The sequence below is a fragment of the Ambystoma mexicanum genome, chromosome 5p (assembly GCF_040938575.1).
Source record: "Ambystoma mexicanum isolate Mex_15411 chromosome 5p, UKY_AmexF1_1, whole genome shotgun sequence".
Taxonomy (NCBI): Eukaryota; Metazoa; Chordata; class Amphibia; order Caudata; family Ambystomatidae; genus Ambystoma; species Ambystoma mexicanum.
In genome coordinates, this window is record NC_090930.1 from 952,683,991 (window position 1) to 952,703,847 (window position 19,857).

General features: G+C 43.2%; 1 protein-coding gene across 5 annotated transcripts in view; it reads left to right on the plus strand.

Moving 5' to 3' along the window:
* GRB10 (growth factor receptor bound protein 10) overlaps positions 1-19,857 on the plus strand; it is an 848,605-nt gene that overhangs the window by 768,674 nt on the left and 60,074 nt on the right. For all 5 annotated transcript variants that reach the window (XM_069613407.1, XM_069613409.1, XM_069613406.1 and 2 more), the window contains 4 exons: positions 4,636-4,746; positions 5,255-5,353; positions 7,572-7,649; positions 15,602-15,718. In XM_069613407.1, coding sequence (XP_069469508.1) covers positions 4,636-4,746; positions 5,255-5,353; positions 7,572-7,649; positions 15,602-15,718 — 405 coding nt within the window. The remainder of the gene's footprint in view (positions 1-4,635; positions 4,747-5,254; positions 5,354-7,571; positions 7,650-15,601; positions 15,719-19,857) is intronic.

Here is a 19,857-nt window from a genome sequence, read left to right on the forward strand (position 1 = left end):
ATCCTCATCATTGTGCACTTAAACACCACTAACACACATAAAACTTAACCTGTAAAATGTGGTATTTCTAGGAATGCACTCTGATATTAGTGATCAGACACTGCCCGTTCAAACGTAATGTAGCATCCGATAACACTAGCTATTATTGCAAAAATGTGCATGCATTGCATCCTACCCATGTCAACATGTAATCTCTTAATCTCACGCAATCGCAGTGCATGCCCATCCCTCAGCATGCACTAGTTATTTAAAATGTCACTCCTATTCAGGTCATCATCCGCTGCTTATTGTCTTGCAACCAACAGTTCTATTATCACACGAATACAGCATCTATGATGCATAATAAAGCCATAGATGAATCGGGAAGCAGACCGTGATTAGTTTACAGGGAATGCTTGTTTATTATCGTAGTTACAGGTATATCATAGTAGAGTATTATGCATGCATCCTTCAAGTGCCTCTCTCCCTCTGTGTCCCCAACAGTCATTCCAGGAACTCCCAGTACACAGGTTCAACATGCATCATGATTCCATACAGCCTCGCAGCACATAACACACGTGTACAGATCACGACAGGTCTTCAATCTACATTTGGAACTCCTTTGAAATACTGAGAACAGTGTCATGTTGGACAATCGGTCCTTCAATCGAGAAATATTATTCCATCACTCTTGGGATTCCAGCTATCTGTCGTGGTCTGCATTTTTTGTTTGTGGCTTTGGTGGGCTTTATTCTTGGGTTGTGAACTTGGTGTTAGCGTTTCTGCAGCCTCAATTTTATGAGCAATCCCAGCCAGGTGTGCTTGGATTTCTTTAACGTGTCTTGCACGTAATACCCGAGGCCATCATTGGCGCCAACCTGTCACCTTACTGGTTTATGCTTTACTTGTAGCTGAGAGCCCCAGTTTATCTGATGGCCATCAAACAGGGCCTTGGAATGGTGGCTGATTTATTCTCCTTTTTGGGCTGCTTCTCACTTTTGAAAGTCTGCAAGTTGCAGGTGATCCCACTTAACACCACCTGCTCCACCAATCGCCTCTGATCCAATGACCTGTAACTGAGCAGGCTCATTCAGCCGCTGATTTTGACCTCTGCAAATATGTAGTCGCCTTTTTTGATGGCAAAATATCATTGCACCTCCTTGTAATGGTGTAGGTGCCTGGATCCACTATCACTCAGTTTAGACCCAAGCTGAGCTGGTGCAGTACAGTAGTCTTCCAGCACCAATTAAGTAGCTTTGTTTAGCTTCATTCACAACGCCACTGCCTAGGGCTTTGTTCCAGGTAGATTTGCACATTACACTGTAGTCTAGGAGCCAATTCTCCAGCAGTTTGGTCAAAGGGGCCGACCCAGAACACTGTCCATATGAGCCCCTGCTAAAATCTGACCCTTAGGTTGGCGTCCCGTCGGGCAGTGTTCTGGTCAATGCCACCCAGTAATCAATTTTGCCTTGGTCTGTGCACAGCCTCCTGCGAAGGGTGTGGGCACTTACTTGCTCCTGGGCAGGTGATGCCGCTTGCCATTATCGTGCTTGCTGGAGTGTTCGTTCGAGCCCAGCGCACGTGACCAGTAGTGTTCCTGCTCCAGCGGCCAGCACCTCATCCACCTGGGTCTCTATGCTCCAAGCCACCTGTCTTCAGCAAGCCCTTCCCTGCAGTAGTCTATCCCGTGTACACCTACTCGAGCCTTGGTATTGCTGGCATCAGCAGGCTTTAGTAAGTCATGGTGCTTCAACTGGACCTTTACATGAATCTGCCGCAAACTGCGCTCAAAAATCCCTTTTACTTCCCAGACACTCGGATGGCGTCACAACCCCAAACATCTGTGGTTAATGCTTAAGGTAGTGGGAAAGCTTGTGGTTTAAGGAGCACTCTTGCTTGCAGCTCAATACTGCCCCCTTTGGTAATATTGTATAGCATACCCATTTCTCCTCCTAAACAAACTGTTGCTAAGAAAATAAAGATATGATTATTTGTAAAGACTTGGCCCAAACATTTTTCCCATGCATGTTAAGGTGATTGGCATGAGCAGTTGTAGTTCAGAAGGATGGCCTCCTTGAAGGCCACGAAGGAGTCGGGCACCAGCACAGGTTTTTTTCAGCCGGGAGATAATGCTATCACAATAGAAACGAGCTGTAGTTTGAACACCCGTTTCTATGAGATGCTAATTGGAGTGTGAACAGTGAGAGCATGGTCACTGGTCTTCTGTTATGGTAGAGGGAGCTGTGCCCTTCACGTGATCACTACAACAGGCACTATAACCTTTCATCTACCTTACTGGGCTAGGAAATTCAGACCTGCAGGGCACAAGATTCTTTTCAACAGGCATATTAAAACAGGGCTATTTGTGCAGGGATTGTAGCATGCATTAACTTATTTCTTTAATTTCGTAGATTTGTTTTATAATGTTTTATGTAATGAACTCTTGTTTTCTGTTACATTATGTAATGGAAAATTCGGGTGTCAGTTAGGCCACTTTGTTTACATAATGCAGGCATTATAAATGTTACTTCCAAGTCTTCGGCCTTGGCTGACATTAAATCATTCGCACGTGCGGTTTAGGACGCCCCTTATGGTGCAGACGCTTCGAGCTTGAAAGTGGTGAGCATATATATTCATTTTGCCTTGTGCAACCTGGTAGCCTCTGCCGTTGAATGAGAGGATCGGGAGTGTAAGGTGGGAGTTGTAGCTGGTGGCTAATGGACACAATGTGTGCCTAAACACTTCACTTCTGGTTGAGCTGGCTTCTATGTTGATGCAGATCTACACTGAGGTGTTGGATGTTTAGTATAGCACACTGATGCTGCCTTTTTGGTCCATTGCAGGATGTGGCATGAATGCACACAAAGCATGCACTGAGGGCCAACTGCTTTGGCTTTTGCATAGGTACTTGCGGACCACTGCCGTCCTGGGGGGAGATGGGTAGTGGGGTGAGTCTGGGCGTGTCTGCCGGTGTAGTCGAGGGTACATGCAGGTGGACGGCGTCTGCCCACTTTTTTTCAGAGGGTGGACACCGTCACCCGTTTATTTTGAAGGCGCTGTGTAAAATCCGAAACATTGACTGGGGTTTTGGAAATTAATGCCGACCTCTGGTTGCCCGGTCCGCCGGCCGGGCACTTCACCGCTACACCATAGCCTGATGAAATTCAGCAAGATACTAAAGGTGAAATGTCACATTTCAACATTGCATATTCCCGGCAAAACATTGGTATTGATTCTTGGAGTTTAAAACATGCACAGCTTTTAACGTTTTAAAAACGCTATAGGAACATATCCCCTTGCTTTTTCGTGTCTTGATTTTATGAAAGGCAAATACTATTCGTCCTTTGCAATTTGTATAGTTATGCAAAGCCAATTGAAAATGTGCATATTTCACTGTGATATGCTTATTTCCAGTGACGTCACATCCCACTGCGTATGTTAAGGAGTCCCCCCACTTTTATTTAGGACTTGACCCTTGTAGATGTTGCTACGGAGAGCTTGGGGAGTTGGGGGCAGCATGGGGCAGGATGCTGGGCTCTTGAGCCTCTTAGTGAGGCAGGCTAGGTTAGGGTGAAGTGTGTGAAACTAGATTCCTTACTGCCTGACCCCTTCAGCGCCAGGGTGATGCCAATAGAGATATTTCCAATACTAAACTTAATGCTCAGACGTTATGAAGCGCATAACCCTAGATCTAAATATTCCTCCACTGTCCCAATCCTCTCTGGTAATTCTTTTGGCACCATAGTTAGTCCTTTACACCACCCAAGTGAACCAAAACCAAAAAGTGGGATTCTGACCGTGCCTGCAAATGGAACACCTATTTTGCCTCAAGTGGTCTAAGCAGGCGGGTGAGGCGATGGCATGATTGGTTCAGCCTTGGGAGCGCTTCCATTTTTTAATGCCGCTTACTGAGGCTGTAAAAGGAAACCTAGTGTAGAAGCTCTTCTGCTGTGGGCTCTTGATAAATGTAGGAGTTCCAAGAATGGCTAAGACTACCTGGCATTTGTTTTGTAGCTTATGCCAACATCATCTAATCTAAATGTGGAAAGGTCTGCATAGCTTTTTACAAGAATTACATGATTGTATACCAAATGTGCCTTTTAATATGAAATTGCCCTTCACATGACTTGGGTAGAGGTGGTCTGAAAATTAATTGCAAAGGTTTTATAATTTGTTGCAGATTAATAGGGCATTTGTCTAACCTAATGCCAGCCTGTGCCAAAAGCAGGATGGGTGTATTGATCAAAAATAGTAAGTAAATGCATCAAACCATCCTTGGAACAGCCTCTTTCCACAACATGGTTGTGGGGAGCCTGACTTTAAGAGCGTTGCAATCTAGCCACTGTTCTCCACCCTTGTGGTAGTGTTTGGTCTTCAGAATCCAGGCACTTCTATGACGAGATGAGACTCGCCTGTTATACCACACACCATCAACACTGCCTACTTGCTTACAATAAATGATCTGTTAGAGTAGGCAGGGTGGGAGTCGGTCACATGTGCAGTTGTTCATGTGTAGACCTATTTTAAGACCAACAGCATTGTACTCAGAAGTTGCTCGTTTCTTAGCTGAGCCTTAACCACAAGAGGACCCGTTTTTCTCAATCTAGGGTACTTCCTGTTGAATTGCCTTCATTGTGATGGTCTGTCTTTCCACAGGAACCAAGGCATTTGCAAGTTATAGGTGAATTGGAGGACAGTAATGTGTTTTCCTTGACCTCTTGCAAGAAGCTGTACGGCTCCCCTACAGACTTTGGATTCTGTATAAAGGTAAGTTTTATTGTCACTTTACATTTATAGGATCTAATTTTCAGAACAAATACTCCACAAGTGGAGGAAGACATGTTAAATGAGCATAAAATAGTGTGTATATATATATATATATATATATTTAACTAGAAACGTGTTCCCATTCAACAGTGCACTGCCTAACTTCTACTTACCTTCCCCTTACTGTTGAATTATGTATAGGGGCATGTGACCCCCATTTTCAAACGCATATGCCTAGTAGCCTAGATGTTCTTTTGAGACCTGTACTGGTCACTGTTTGTTTAATATTGATTGTCCTTCCACTTTCTACATTTCCTGAACAGAAGTTATCCACTTGGCTAGTAACATTCGCTGCTAAATTTTAAAGCTTGGTGTATTGATGTTGTGATCACATTTGACACGTGCATTCAATTCACTGAAGACATTTCTCATCCTATTTTGAGCATACTTTTTGTAAAAACTACTGGGCTTTGTTTTCAAAGTGATCATGTTTGTCAAAATTATGCAGCCCAACAGAGTAAGAATTGAAGCCAAGGAGTTGAGGTTGTTTTGTGCAGAGGACGAACAGAGCAGGACCTGTTGGATGACTGCTTACAGACTTCTGAAGGTATTGCAAGTGCCATTCTTTTGCATTTTGTTTAATGTGTTCCTCTAACAGAAGGATACAATTTCTTGTTCTTTCACTGTCATGTGATGTCCTTGCTGGGCTACAAAGTACAAGAACTTTTGAAACCTAAAAAGCGCTACATGCATGTACCCAGAAGCAGCTTGCACCACAGTACTTTTCTTGTATGTTCTGTGCCTAGTGAGCCCGCATGTTCTTGCGTGCATTGTGCAAGAGTGCATATAACTAGAGTAGAAAGTTTTAAAAAGGGGGCACAACGTTACGCCTGCTGGTCAGAATTCCATGATTTAGCACCCGGGGTGCAGCAAAGATTTCCCTGTACAATAACTGTAAGCTAGCCTATCCTCAATCTGTCTGGGTGCTGATTGTCTTCCTTCCAGATCTCTGGGCTGGCGCACCCTATTATGCTTTGCGCTCAGCACAGCCACATACTCTATAGCACAGATTAAATTGGTGGCAAATTATTTGACTCTCTACAAAACTCATGACTTTAGGAGCCCCTTGATAGGTCGGGACCCTTATCAAGCAAGTCAAGTTAGAGAGCCTAGAACATGGTGCATTCTGAGAGGCAACTGGGATCTGGAAAAAAACAAACTACCATCCTGTAGCAGAAATATTGATGTGAAACAAATGTCGCTAAAGTCATTTTCAGTCTCCCACAAAGCAAAAAGCTTAGTCCTTTGTAATCCTTTCTGCGCTCCTAAAAGGCAGGTCTGTTTCCCTTTGCTTTTTCTTTCAATATCGCAGAAACCTGGCCACTATAGAAAAGGAAGTGACGTGGAACTGTGCAACTGGGCACAGTGTCCATTTGCAAGGCCATTTGCAATTTTTAAGAAATGGTCTACTTTCCCCGGCAGTGATGGAGCCTGCTGCCATGGTGGGTGGGGTATCTTATTAATGGGTTGGAAGACCATGAGGGGGAACCAATGAATCTAGTGATTATATTCTCGCATACACTCCCATTACTTTCTCACTGGCGTCTCAACTGTCACATTGAGATCCAAAACCATACAACCCTGGGAGGAGATATACTTGTAGTGCTCCCAGTGGAGACTGTTAGAAAGGTACATTCATAGGATGGGAGAAAAAAGTGCCCTATAGATGATAAAAATGTAGATGGTGAAAGGTACGTGTCCTAATTGGCCAGAGTACTAGGCATTCCAGACCATCAAATAGTGGGAATGCTTTGGTTATTGGCTACCGGGAATGCTGTGCAGCTTTACTCCCTACCAGCAGTAATTGAATTGGAAATCATTGGAATGCTGCTCTGCGGGTGGAGTGAGGGCGGGATCTGCAGATTTACTCAAACCATGAAAACGTCACCCATCTATAGATCAATAGTCCTTTTGCACTAGATTGGTACAGAGGATGACAGGTACAGTGGTTGATTTTATGCTGGAACCAATTCTTCCAGTAATGTTACAATATGTTGTCCGTCATGTGGAAAGTACCCTTCGGATTACTGCCTCCGTGGGTGGGGAATACCATCTCACTAAGGATACGCCGCTTCTATTCCAACTTTTTGTTTGGTGGATATAATGTGAAGCACATTGCCTTGTCAGTCCTGATTTCCCATAGCTGTTAATGCAACTTAGTTCAGATTGATATCTTTATTAGTAAATGGCAATATTTGACCTTTCTTTGGGTAATAGGGTGTACTTTGCAGAAATGCAGCTTATTAACAGTATTGTGATTTGTATAAAGCATGTTCAAAACTATGGCTTGTTGTCACTAATGACGTCAGCACCATGGCTGCTTTGGTATTTAGTTGATGCAGTCCATTATGGTGTTTGTATTCATGAGTACCGTCGAGTCACCTGTATCCGTGAGGACATGCACGGTTTAAGGTTGCAATGGCTGTCTAAGGGAATACCCTCTCTACATGCATCCAAGTCGGTGGTGCACTTGTGGATTGTCTGAAAAATGAGACTTTGGGCATCCTTGACTCTTCAGGCTGTCATGTTCATGTGGCTTGGAGGGGCACTTCTGGGACCCTCTCTTCACTTATAAATGGGGATGAGAAGGGCGAGCATCAGCCAGGATCTGATGATTCAGCCATTCTACCCCACATTTGTAGAGCCATTTGCTGAAGGTACTCCACTAAGGTTGTATGCATGTCAGAGTTTGACACTTGCTGTTGATTTTCCTCTTAACCATATTTTTATATGCTAAACCCTAAATATATATTTCTTGCCTGCAGTATGGGAGGCTGCTTTACCAAAACTACAATGTTCCACAGCAAAAAAAGAATGTTCACGCAGGTCCTGCTGCTCCAGTGGTAAGTACTTATTGTATTATATATTTTCAAGCTTCATAATGTTTTTTACTGTACTCCTTAACGAGGTACTTTGTCAGTAGTAAGTGGTGATGTGATTCACATGGCTTGTGGCAGAATGCTTGCAGTGAGCCTATGTTGGTGGTTAGATTAATGTTGCAAAGTGCTATGCTTTGGTCTACATCTATATGCATATTAATCCAAGCTCTCCCATTCTTTACAACTCTGAGGCCCAAATCCGGTAAACTCTACCTTTGCTAGCCTTCCACTCTAACTTGGAGGGCCTGCTAGTTCATACCCCTGAGGTTCTGCAACCTAAAGCAGCCTCCTGTTTGAGTCAATGGGGGAACATTTCTGGGTCAAACAGCCAAGTATTGGGTCCGACCCCTGAACAATAAAACTGGCCTCTGCCCTCTGAGGCAATGAGTATTGTCTCCAAGACTGCTGAAACTGGAGTGGGCCCTTACTAAGGAAACAATGTTGGACTTGGCTGCTGTATTTCAGTTCTTCCCTCCTTGTGTTTACAAAACCTGGTGGCAAAAAGCGGTCCATAACTGGCTGCAATATGCCATGTTCCAATGGGATGGCTGGATGGGGAGATTCTATGGTTCTAATCTTTCGGACATCAAAGCTGGAGGGGTAGCTGCCTAAGGGGCAATGTTCTTTTTAACCTCCAATCTTCTTGGTGTTTTTCCAGGTAATTTGTTGACTGTATTCTGGATGGCATGGTCCTGGGGATTTAGGAGTAGATTGCACCCACCGTTCCTTCTCATTTAGATGTGATCAAGTTCATGAATTGGACAGCAAAAAGATTGAAACGTCTTTCCCGTCACATTAATAAAAGGCCAGTAGATGTCAGATTGTTTTGTAACAGAGTGTGAGGTAAAGTTAATCTGAATTGCTTATTGACTTCTGATAGGAATAATAAACTGAGGTACGACTGATGCTGGGAGTCTTGGAATGCTGCATAGCCTGGTTGCCCTGAAGGGGCAGGCCTATTTTGTGATCTTTGACCTGCCAACATATCTGTCTTCCTTGTTGGAAATGAGAATCATTTTTGTTTGTAAACTGCACCAATGTGCTTTGTGGTGAACTCTTTTACTTGTGATGGAAAGTAAAATGAGATCAATTGATTTGTGCTATTGTGATGGGTTGAAAATATTTTCTATAACTTGGTGATTAGATGGACTGGTTTTGTATTTATTCATTTATGATATCTATGATCGAGGACTGGAATTATACGAATTGTGGGAGAAGGGACAACATTGACGCTTTTGATGCCGGTAAGGTGCTATAATGGAGTTTTTTTTTTATTGAGTAACGTTGGGATCAGTCATGCACCAATAAAAGCTTCTGTCAAACCACTTGCATGGGAGGTTGCCAGCTAGCTTTGGTGCTGATCTTTTCTGTTTCTTGTAAATCCATGCGGGGGCGTGGCCTGCTTACTGTTTAACATGGCTCTACATTTCTGCATGATCAGTCTGAGGTCTCCTTGTTCTGAGTGGCTGCCACACTACTCACTCAAGGTGGAGTCTTGCTTCAGTATTTATGCCCCTAATATTGAAAGGTGGTCCTCTGATGCCATCAATCCCTGGACGGTGTCCTGTTTTGGCATAGTGTTCAATTTTGTAGGAAAGGCAGTACAAACCAACTAAAACGGTAAACCAAGATTTGGCCCCATAATAAGTACATTGTGACATGAAAAAATACCCCTTACAATTAACAGAACTGCACTCTTCACAAACTACTAGACTTCGGCATATATTGCGGTTATTCTGCACATCTGAATCTGCCATATCCTTGTGAAATGCTTAGTGTTTAGAAATGAGCATCATGTTCACGGTTGGACATGTACAAATGCTTCGGGTAGTATGGCATCTAGTGCAAGTGCTGCTTTTCAAGGTTCTAGCTGTTAAAATGCAAGCAATAATCATTGCTTTAGCAATTCAAGCATCCCAGTCAAGCCAGAGCTCTCCTTCAAATATTATATTGTGAACATCAAATTTGTTGGGTCGATTTAAAATGGCAACCAGCTTCAGTCCAACTGCATTCCAAATTGGCACCCATTCTGGACAGTCAAAATGCATATGCTCTATCCCGTTGTCAGTCTCTACATTGTGGACAACAGACCCATTTGCAGTCCACTGATACATGGGCCAGGGGAGACCACTTTGTAGACTTAGATGTTTTAAGGCTAGTATTAGATTTCCCCAGCATGACTAAGTGACAAATGTCTCCTTCCAATGTTGCATTGTGTTCTTCCCTGATGGAGTCGGGGTCACTTAGCAACCCCTACTGGCATTAGTCTCCTCACCCAGTGTCTCCATGCCAAATACTTGGTTGAGTAACTTGTTGGACTGCAAGATTGTATGACCAACGAGTGTTATGTAACTGCAGATAGTTGAGTGCAAATTTGATAAACCACATTCTTGCTGAAGTTGGCCTAAGGTTAAAAATGAGCAAGCAGTTGCCACAGAAATTTAACGCCAGGCAGATTCCTATTGGAGTAGTGGTCTATCATTTAGACAGTCCAAAAATGCTAATTTATCCCAGAATCATCCGGTTTAGATAAGGAAATAAACTATACCCTAAGCTAATCGCAATGGATGATGCGAATGAGGGTCCTCTGACACAAGGAAAGTGTATGTGTTTGTGTTTATACTCCAATTGTGTTTTTATTTAACTTCGGCTTTCCCCTGTTAGGTTCATGCCCTTCTCCAGTATTTTGGCACCTATGGGTATTCTTGAGCTGGCTGGTTTGGGTCATGGATGTGAATTTGTAATAACCCAACGGCCTTTGTGTGGGCCTTTTTTCTTTTCAGTATTTTTGAGGATAGGATTAGTCGGTCTTGCAGGGGAGGAGCGACAAAAGCTTTAGCCCTGTCCTTGGACAATTTTGAGAGTAGTTTGAGTGGAGGGTTGTGGGGGTAAACCTTTCTAAATCTAAGCTACATCAAATTACTGCAGTGTTGTTGTTGCCTCTACTGGCAATTCAGTGGCTATTTACTTACATACTCTGTACGTTTTCTGCATCTGATGTAGTATGCATTAATTACCCCATGACATTTCACAAGCTTACAAAGGGAGGGAGGGACTTGGCTAAAATGTTCCAGGCTGTGTGAATGAGCCAGCCAGAAACCTTTGACCCACGACCATAGTGGAAACCACGTTTCTAGCTTGGAATTGTGAAGTTGGCATAATCACCTGTGCAGACACTGAAAGCGTATATAAAGCAAGGTGGCTAGCTGTGCACCCTATGCTATGCACCCTATGCTAAGATGGCTGAGGATGAGAAAGAACATGGGTATTGAACTGAAGAACCGAGTTGGTAAGGCATGAGCACTTGATAGCTACTGTCCAATTTCTTTCCTGAATATTACTTTTGATGAAGGAGATTGGCTTATCACACTGAATAACTACATTAAAACTAGCAAGACATTGTGCTTGGATGTTTTTCACCTGGAACTTGCACTGCATTTTCTTCGGCTCGGATGCCAACGCTTTGTTGTATTTAATGACTTCTTGACATGATTTAATTAATTATGCCCTTGTATCACTCATCCTTGAACTCAAAAAATGTGTCCAAATGAATTCGCTACAGACAACTTTCTGTTAAATGCAGACTGCAGTTATTAAAAGGAAATTCTCACATAGCTTTGAAATAGTCCTCACTAAATTAGGTAATCTCACAAAAGCCATATTTAAGTGAAGTGACATTCCTTATAATATTCACTCTTGGTCTCCGCTGGCCTTTGGCTTTCCTGAAAAATGTACATATTGTTAAATACCTTTTCTGTGAAGCCAGAGTGCTGATGCATGTTGAAATCAAAGCTTTCTGCATGCAGCTGGTAGGCCCCCTCTTATTACCAATCCTCTTCAATTTAGCCTTTTAACCATTGTTGCAAGAGATGCATGCTGTCCCCCAAAAAACATGCATCCTGGTGAAGAACAACGAAAAGGTCATAGCCTTTGCAACCCATGGCCTACTTTAGTCCCCTGCAGAATCACTTAAACTTGCTCTGAATGTAGCACTTGAGAATTTGTTTCGGGTTTTAAAGTGAACCTTATGAAGATACTATGTATGCCCACCTTCCGACGTAACAGGAGATAATGAATTAAATGTTAAGTGGAAGTGCACACGTAGTCCCTGGTGTGACGTTGCACACCAATGTGAAAATCTGACCAGTGAGGGAGGACAAATGTAATTGGTTCACACCAACCCTTGACATCAGGAGGAAAGCCTGTGTGATGACTAATCAACCTGTGGCCCTGTATTTGACTCAATACCTTACAGCGTATAGTGTACATCGTATTTGAAGGCTCGCTCTTAAGGCCAATGAATTGTGTAGTGCTGGTAACACGGCAGTTCTACTGGAAATGTGGCTTCCTAAAGGTTGTCTGTAGACTAGCATATGCCCTGAACAAAGGATCCAATGTTGATTGGCAGTGCAGTTACTTCATCAGCTATATAAAAGAACCTCATAATTATCTACTTTCCTTAACAATGGCCCGCTTGCTAATCTAAATAAATGTATTTACTTGGTCTTTCCCTCCTTTGTATCTATTGAAACGCTTTATCTACAATCCCCTTCCTTCCCCTGCAAAGCATCCTATTGTATATCTTATGTAACGTGCACTAAAACATTCTTTGGAAACATCTGCCCCAGGAAATCGGCATTGTATAAATGATTTTCTGTGCATCAAAGTTTAAAGCTCAATATTAATAAATCTCTACATCTCCTCTGGACATGAGTAGTGCTTCAGTCTGCACCTTTCCAAAACGAAAATCTTAATCCAAGCTGCTGTCGTTGTCTGGTATTACTTTGCTGGCATACTCCACATAGACCAGTTGAAAATGGATGCCTTAACACTAATGCAATCTTCCTACTTCCCATATTTCTAATAGTATTTTGTGTGTACTCCCATAGGAAGCCATTAGCAACTATTTTAATAGAAGATTATGAAAGTAATAACTGCTATGTCACAGCCAGGGGAATGCAGCCTTCTCTGCTGGATAGTTGGGGGGGGTGGGGAAAAGAAACTTGGGGCCTCATTGCATGTTAGGTTGTATTTCCTGTGAGTAGACCTTCAAAATTTAATTACAGCTCGCATTCCCAGTAAATCCCCTGATTACAAGTGGCAGAATGGCAGTGTTCCCAATCCCTGGGGTCCACAAGACGCCTTAGGGTTTTAGAGAATTTAACAATGGCTGTCATTCTGCCCGTGGTAATGTTATTTTGGGAGGAAGTGGTGGAAAAAACCTCTAGTGCATGCTGGAGTATTGCCTCCACGTTCTGTAACTTTTGGTGTAGAAAACCTGTGGTAATCAGATTTTGCCCTTCACGTTTGTTTATATAGCATGTCTCCATTCTACACCCCCTGCAATGCCGATTCATAAAAGCTAGCGCAGGTGTTGGTAAAGTGAGGGGGACCATACACAACATTATAGAGTAGCCTTCAACTACAAGGTGCATTTAATCTCTGTTCTGTGCAACCTTGACCGCTCTGGTTGTCGCAGATGTCACTTGGATGTATAGATTGGCACCCATCACCTACAGGAAAATTCCACTGAGTGGCTGTCATCCCTGTGGCAGATTATGCTCCACTGGTCCTAATCTAAGCTTAGTTTCTGGAGTTCTTCTTGGTGTCTACATTATTTTCCCTGATCAAGGTTTGCAGTTAATGTTGCTCTTGGCAGGTGTTGGTGTGCACGTTATCCAGGCCGTACCTGGTCCTATCTGTGTAGCTGCCAGAATATTCTATGCTCTTTTTATTTGCCAGTCTGCAAGCGTTTTACAAAGAAACCCTGCTTGTGCAAAACTCAACTGTATAAACTACCATAACTCACTGTAGCTGAACTGGCAGCATAAGGGTGGACCACAACCCCAAAATGTTCTTTGCCTGTTGGTTTTCATTACCTCCTTCTGATGAATAACCTGCTCTTTATTGGTAAACTGCCCAATGAAATTGCTGTACACCCGATTGAGTACCTGCTAATGTTGTGCTTGGAGGTTTTTAGAATTGAGGTACATGACCAGGTTGTGGCTATGAACGCACTGATCTGAATTTCAGTGGGTGAGCAAATTGCATAATGCATCAACATGGGTCTCTGTTTCTAGTAAGCCATCAAAGGAATGCTATGAGATGCAATGTGCTTGGTTGCAGACTGGCGTATGGTTTGCTGTTAATTGCGAGTAGTTTTCATCTATGGAAGGCTTGATGCCAACGTATTCATGGGGGCCATTGTTTCTTGCACAGAATTTACATAATTTGGTCTCCCCCGCATAAGGTGCACACGTTTACGTTTTTAAATGTTTCCAGTAATTTCCTTTATCATGCTAACTGCGGCGCGCCCGCCTCCAGCAGCCCCATTTCTGCCTCTCCAGGCATTTCTTGCTATTACGTTCCTTCTGCAGTGTTTCTTTTTTTTAGGTGCTATTTTACCAGTGTATAATTGGGAGGCGGCAGAGGAGATGATTGCGATCCCCGTGTTGCTGCTTACATTAACTGTACTGAGATTTAAGAATGCTCTCCTTTTTAAGAAACTGCAAAGATTTATGAAAGGTGCAAACTAGCGCAAAGTGTTAATTTTGCACCCGCCCTCTATAAAGTCATGAAACAAAATATGCACATATGAATGTTTTACTGGGCCACATTGACATGGGATGTTTGCTAATGCGGGTAAAACATTTTCATTCAGACTTCTGCGTTACTCCTGGAACATTGTGATCTTGTCCCATCGAAACAATCTGTTGCAACAAAAAAATCCCTTTATCAAACCCATCAATAATAGGCTAGCATAGCATTTTACAAGTCCACTCTCGAATGGCGTTTAAACCGATGTCACATTTTTTGGGGTACAATGTACATACAGCAACACTATCCTCATAAAATGGCGCTGCTACCCTCATCCATGCCATGCAGAATGTGCTCCATTCAATCACATTGCTAATGGGGCATCTATATTGCTACCTGAATTGCACCATGCCACCTCATAGCCTGTAGAGGTGCCCATGGCTTTTCCTTCTGCCTCTGCTTTCCACAGGTCACTCATTGCCCCCGATGTGCCTCATGCTTCTCATTGTCTACAGGCCAGCCACATCACACAACCTCCTGGCTTGCCCCATGAAACTACCATTGCTCCCCGTTTCTCTCCAATCTCATGCCCACTGAACTGTCCCATGCAGAGTTGAACCCAGTCCTCTTCCCCAGCCTTATCACACTTAATTTTCTTGACGGCTTCACGCTTCAGTATTCCTGGCCCTACTCTGAGCCCTAAACCACCAGAGGCCTATGGGTCAAAGGCTTACCCGTCCATGCTGTGGAGTTTAGTTGCCCCCTGCGGGTCATGTTTTCCGCCCCCTGTGCTTGCAACCTTGGTGTTCTATGCTCAACCACTTATGGGAGGGCGATGGGCGTTCATTGTCCCTCAAGGCAGACTGCTGCTGGCCTGTTCAGCCTGGAAGACCAGCTCTGGCTGAGTAAAGCCCTTTGCTTTTTGCACTCGGCCCATCCATAATAGTGTGGAGCAGCATGTATCCTGGATGAGCTGCCACAGCCCCTTTTCTGTTTGAGGCCTGGTAGCGTCCCATAGAAATATGGAGAGATTCTATGCTGAACTCCTGATGCCACATACTGTTAGTTTGTAACACTGGTTTGCAATCGCAATGTGCTAAAATGAACAAGCATGCCCGTATTACACAAGGCCACAGAACCACGATTCCAAATTCTGCTATGTTCAGAATCCTTAACTGTTGCCTCCTATGATGCACCATACTTGGGCACCGCTTGCAATTTGAGTGTTTGCACTGTTCATACTGGAATATTTTAAAGAATTTGGAAAAGTAACTCCATAAAATTGAAAACTGCAGATAAATTATCAAATTTCTAAGTGACAGTATTCCCTTGTGACATGGCCTCTTTCTATTGGAGTTTAAAATGAGTGTTTCTTTTAGAGGAGTGTTTCTGAAAACTCCCTTGTTGCGATGGACTTCTCTGGACACACTGGAAGGGTTATTCAAAATCCTCTAGAAGCAGAAAGCGCGGCCATTGAGGAAGGACACACCTGGAGGGTGAGTGATTTTGTTGGCATTTTCTTAATCTGAAAGCAATGCTTGGTAAGGCCACATTGATCCCTTGAATGTACCAATGTCCCTATACTCATGCCCCTAGGAGCACTATAAGGACTTACTTTTCTTTGGCATTCAACTAACAATGCCCTTTTTACAGTAATTGTATTAGTCTGGCAAGAAGCTCTGTATAAATCACTAACTTCTAAGCACTTGACTGGGATAGCAGCCATGCTGCACGCCATCCTGTTCCCAGTGAGTCATTGCATCTTAGCCATCCTCCCTCTGCTCTATGTCTAGGGCTGTTTGTGCTGCGTTTTCTCTTTGGACACGTGGATCTTGCTTGCCTTTTAACACTTGTTCATGCCGTGGCCTTGCTCTAACTAATCTTGATGAACCTCCTGGGCAGAACCTTATATCTGTTGGACCCCCTCACCCCCTTTCACTAATCTACACCCCCGCCACATTTGCATTGCTGTGCCAGTTTCAGATCTGGAAAGGAATGAAACTGGCAAAAAAGACTGCAAACTGTGTGTGTAGGCAAACATATGGCATGAATGCATCCAGTCTGAGCCCAGAGTATTCAGGAGAAGATTGGGAGGTTCGTGTCGCTGCTGGTTGAGGTTCTTTCAATAACTGAACGTCTGAGCAATCCGACCCATTAATCTTTAAATGTGCCGGCTGTAAGAGGATTCAATTCAACACTACAGCTAAGCCAACACCTAGTCTAGAATACTGAATGAAAACCCTTATTGATATATCTTTGTCCAGTTCATGCGTTCTGGGTGACTACCCCTATATAACACCCCTCTCTTGGAATCCCCCTGACCCCACTGAGCCAAGAAGTAGTTCTGTTTTGCAAGTTTAAAAGGTTTATTTGATAATTTAAACAATAGATATATATCACACTTTATAATAATTTAATAATTGAATATCACACTGAATCTGATATGATAAGGATTAACAACGGAGAATCTGGCACTAGCACACTTGTGAATAGGAACAGAAGAATAAGGTGGTAGAGAATACTTTATATAAATTCCGATGGATGTAATGTTGAATGAAAATGCAATACAGAAAATACTCAATATGATTTCAACAAAACAATGTAATCACTTTTCTCTGGCAATCCTCTCCCCCCCCCTTTATGCAAGGAAATGGAAGGAAAGCACACAGTTCTCAGAAATGCAATCAAATGTAATTCAGTTCACCCCAGCAAGCTTAGACTACAGAAGTTGGAAACACAGGCCCAAAATGCTTTTATATGTGCTGGCAATGAAGTGAAAAATATGCTAAAATGCTTTTAATTCCCTCTAGAGGTTCAGGGTGAGTGGTATCAAGTTAATATTAGTCCAGGCTCACTTTAGCAAGGATCTAGGAGTAACTAGCAGGTTAAACGAATTTTTGGCAACTGAAAGCAAGAAAACTGCTGTTTTCACACGTTGAGAAATTTGCAAATTGCGGCAAATTCGCGAGTGCGTTTTTCGCGATTGCGGCAAAAGTATCGAGGGTATGAATGCGGTTCTAGGTTCGTAGAAAAGCCACAATTCCCAGCTTTCAGAGGAAAGTTACTGCAAGTCTCTAGGACAAACGGTCACGGAGATATGAGCGATTAAATAAAGGTAGTTATTCGGATTTGGAATGTTAAAATTCAAAGTGACAAATGACAGCTAGCAACTAGAAAGGACAGGTGACAGCTTTGCAAATGACAGGTGACAGGAGGCAGTTCTACTTAGATTAAAATAGATTGAATTATATTATTTTAACTAGAAGATTGGTTCTGCACAGTCTTGCTAGGTACTCACACTATATTCTTGAATTAAATGGGCCTCGCCACGGATCTGGTCAGGTTTTAGACTGGACTCTGGTCTGGTCTCTGCACTTCACAGTGATCTGGGTCAGCTCTCTGGTCTCTCTGGGTCTTGGATACTGCTCTGCTTTCTCTGGGTTTTTCTGCACAGCTTTCTCTGGAGATTGATGGATTTGAAGTATGGATTTTCCCGGCAGAGCGTCCCGCAGCAAATGGATTTGAAGGTCCCTATCTGTCCTGACTGTCTGCTTTTATGTGTTTTGAAAATGGGTGGAAAGGCTAGCTTCCTAGGCCCTACCCCTCTCCACTTGTCATTGGCCACTTCATCCGCTTCCCCTTGATTGGGGGAATGAAATGAAGTGTCATCATGATGAGGTCTGTTTATGGTACAGAGAACCCACCCCTGTCAAATTACACACAATCTATATTTTGACCCAAAAGACATATTTGCACAGGTACACATTTGTTTAAAATTACATGCACCCTTCACATATCACAGGAGGAATACCCTGTCCAAATCTGCTCTTCCTGGGAGCTTGAATTCAGAAATGGCGACATTTGCACTTTTTAACTGATTTCGTAATATCGGACATTACCCCAAATTTACACACATGTGCGCAAGGAGTATGGACATTAATTGATGAAGTGTCAGATTTTTAACATGCATACATTTTAAGTAATACCCTCTTAACTGCTAGCTTGCCCCCAGATCATGCCACCGGTTCTAAAAACCTCTTAAAATGTGGGCAGAAAAATCACAAGAATTATGGTATCATTTAAATAATTTTCACAAGTCCGTACTATGAGTTATTCATCTTTTTCTAAAACCATATTCTGGCTACAGGGGTGTGGTTTCCCCCCAGCACAAGGTTGAATTTCTGGTTTTTCCAGTTCTGCCAAGCCAGCTTGCTCTCACAGGCAGTGCTCCTCCCCTTTACTTCCAGGAGGAAGCCACTTTTTACGGCCCCCATAATAAAACATTTGCCTGAGTCAGGACAGGGCTTTGTTCAATTTCCTGCAGAGCCCAGGTAATTCAATCAGGGAAGTGTCATATCCCTTTTGGTGGGAGCAGCAAAAGGCCAGCTAGGCCTGGGAACACAGCTGTTGTGCAAGTCTCAACTCCTGTCGGGGGTAGCTGGTGGGCAGAATTCAGTTCCTTAAGCCAGGCCCCAGCTAATGTCACTTTTGTTCCCCAGTTTTCTGCATTCAAATAAAATGAACCATTTTTACATATGCAGCTAGAATGCTGATTCTAAGTTTAAAACTATGACATTTAAACAATTGCAACCTATGTGACACTCAAAAGTAGGTCACTCATTTCTTTTAAACATTTAGATTTTTAGTGTCTTTCAGTCCAAATTTACTTAAACTGCTGAAATCCACAGCTCAGCCAGTCTTGTTATAAACCTTCAAGTCACTTCAGAATATAACTTTACATTGGATCCACCTCTCAGTAAGTCTTTCTTTGGCATGCTTTGGGTTCATCTATTCAGTTTTACACATATAAAAAAAATCTGGTGCTGTTTTAAAACGCCGGCTTTCTGATAGTGGTGAGTACTGGTACTGCACCCCTTTTTGGGATTCAAGAAAATGAGTTCCCCACAATTCTAGGTTGCTTTTGGCAATCAGCATTGCCATTCCCAATGGTTTCAGACTACTGTGTGGGTAGTCCAATGGTGGTTTTAGGCAGTGCCCTTCTGTGCCCATAACATCGGCAAAATGAGTGGCAGCCTATTCTTCATGCATTTCCCTGTGCATTTTCTGGGAAGCTCTGGCCATCATGTTTTCCATGTCAGTACTGCACAGTTTTTTGAGGTAGGGCTCGGATGCATGGGTAAAAACATCCCACAAGCCCCCCTCTTGCGATGGCCATTCTGTTTCACTGATGGGACTCGCAAGACCTGGGATGTTTCCTCATCTTCTTCCAATAGATGGCACAGTTCAGCATCTTTTCCTCCATCCGGTACTGATCGATCGGTTCTCCTCGCCGGTCCTGATGGGAAGATTGGGCGGTACCCCGGGCCCGTTGCGTCTCTGCTCCCGGCCTCCGGATCGTCCTCCTTGGCCCGTCTCCAGGTTTTCTTTCTCCTAGGACGACAAAGGAAGAGCGGCAATACCTATTCATAGACATTTTTCCCCCACCATTGATATAGTGGGGTGGCATATACATTTTCGAACTCAGCAGATATGAACATGCACATTTTTTTAAATTAAGAGACAGGAACACATAAACTTGAGAAACACAGAATTTGATAGGCTATATGTAGGATCTTTTAAGTTAGAACTGAATTAATCTGAGACAGTACCCCCTAGGATTCCTCCAGTTGTTGCA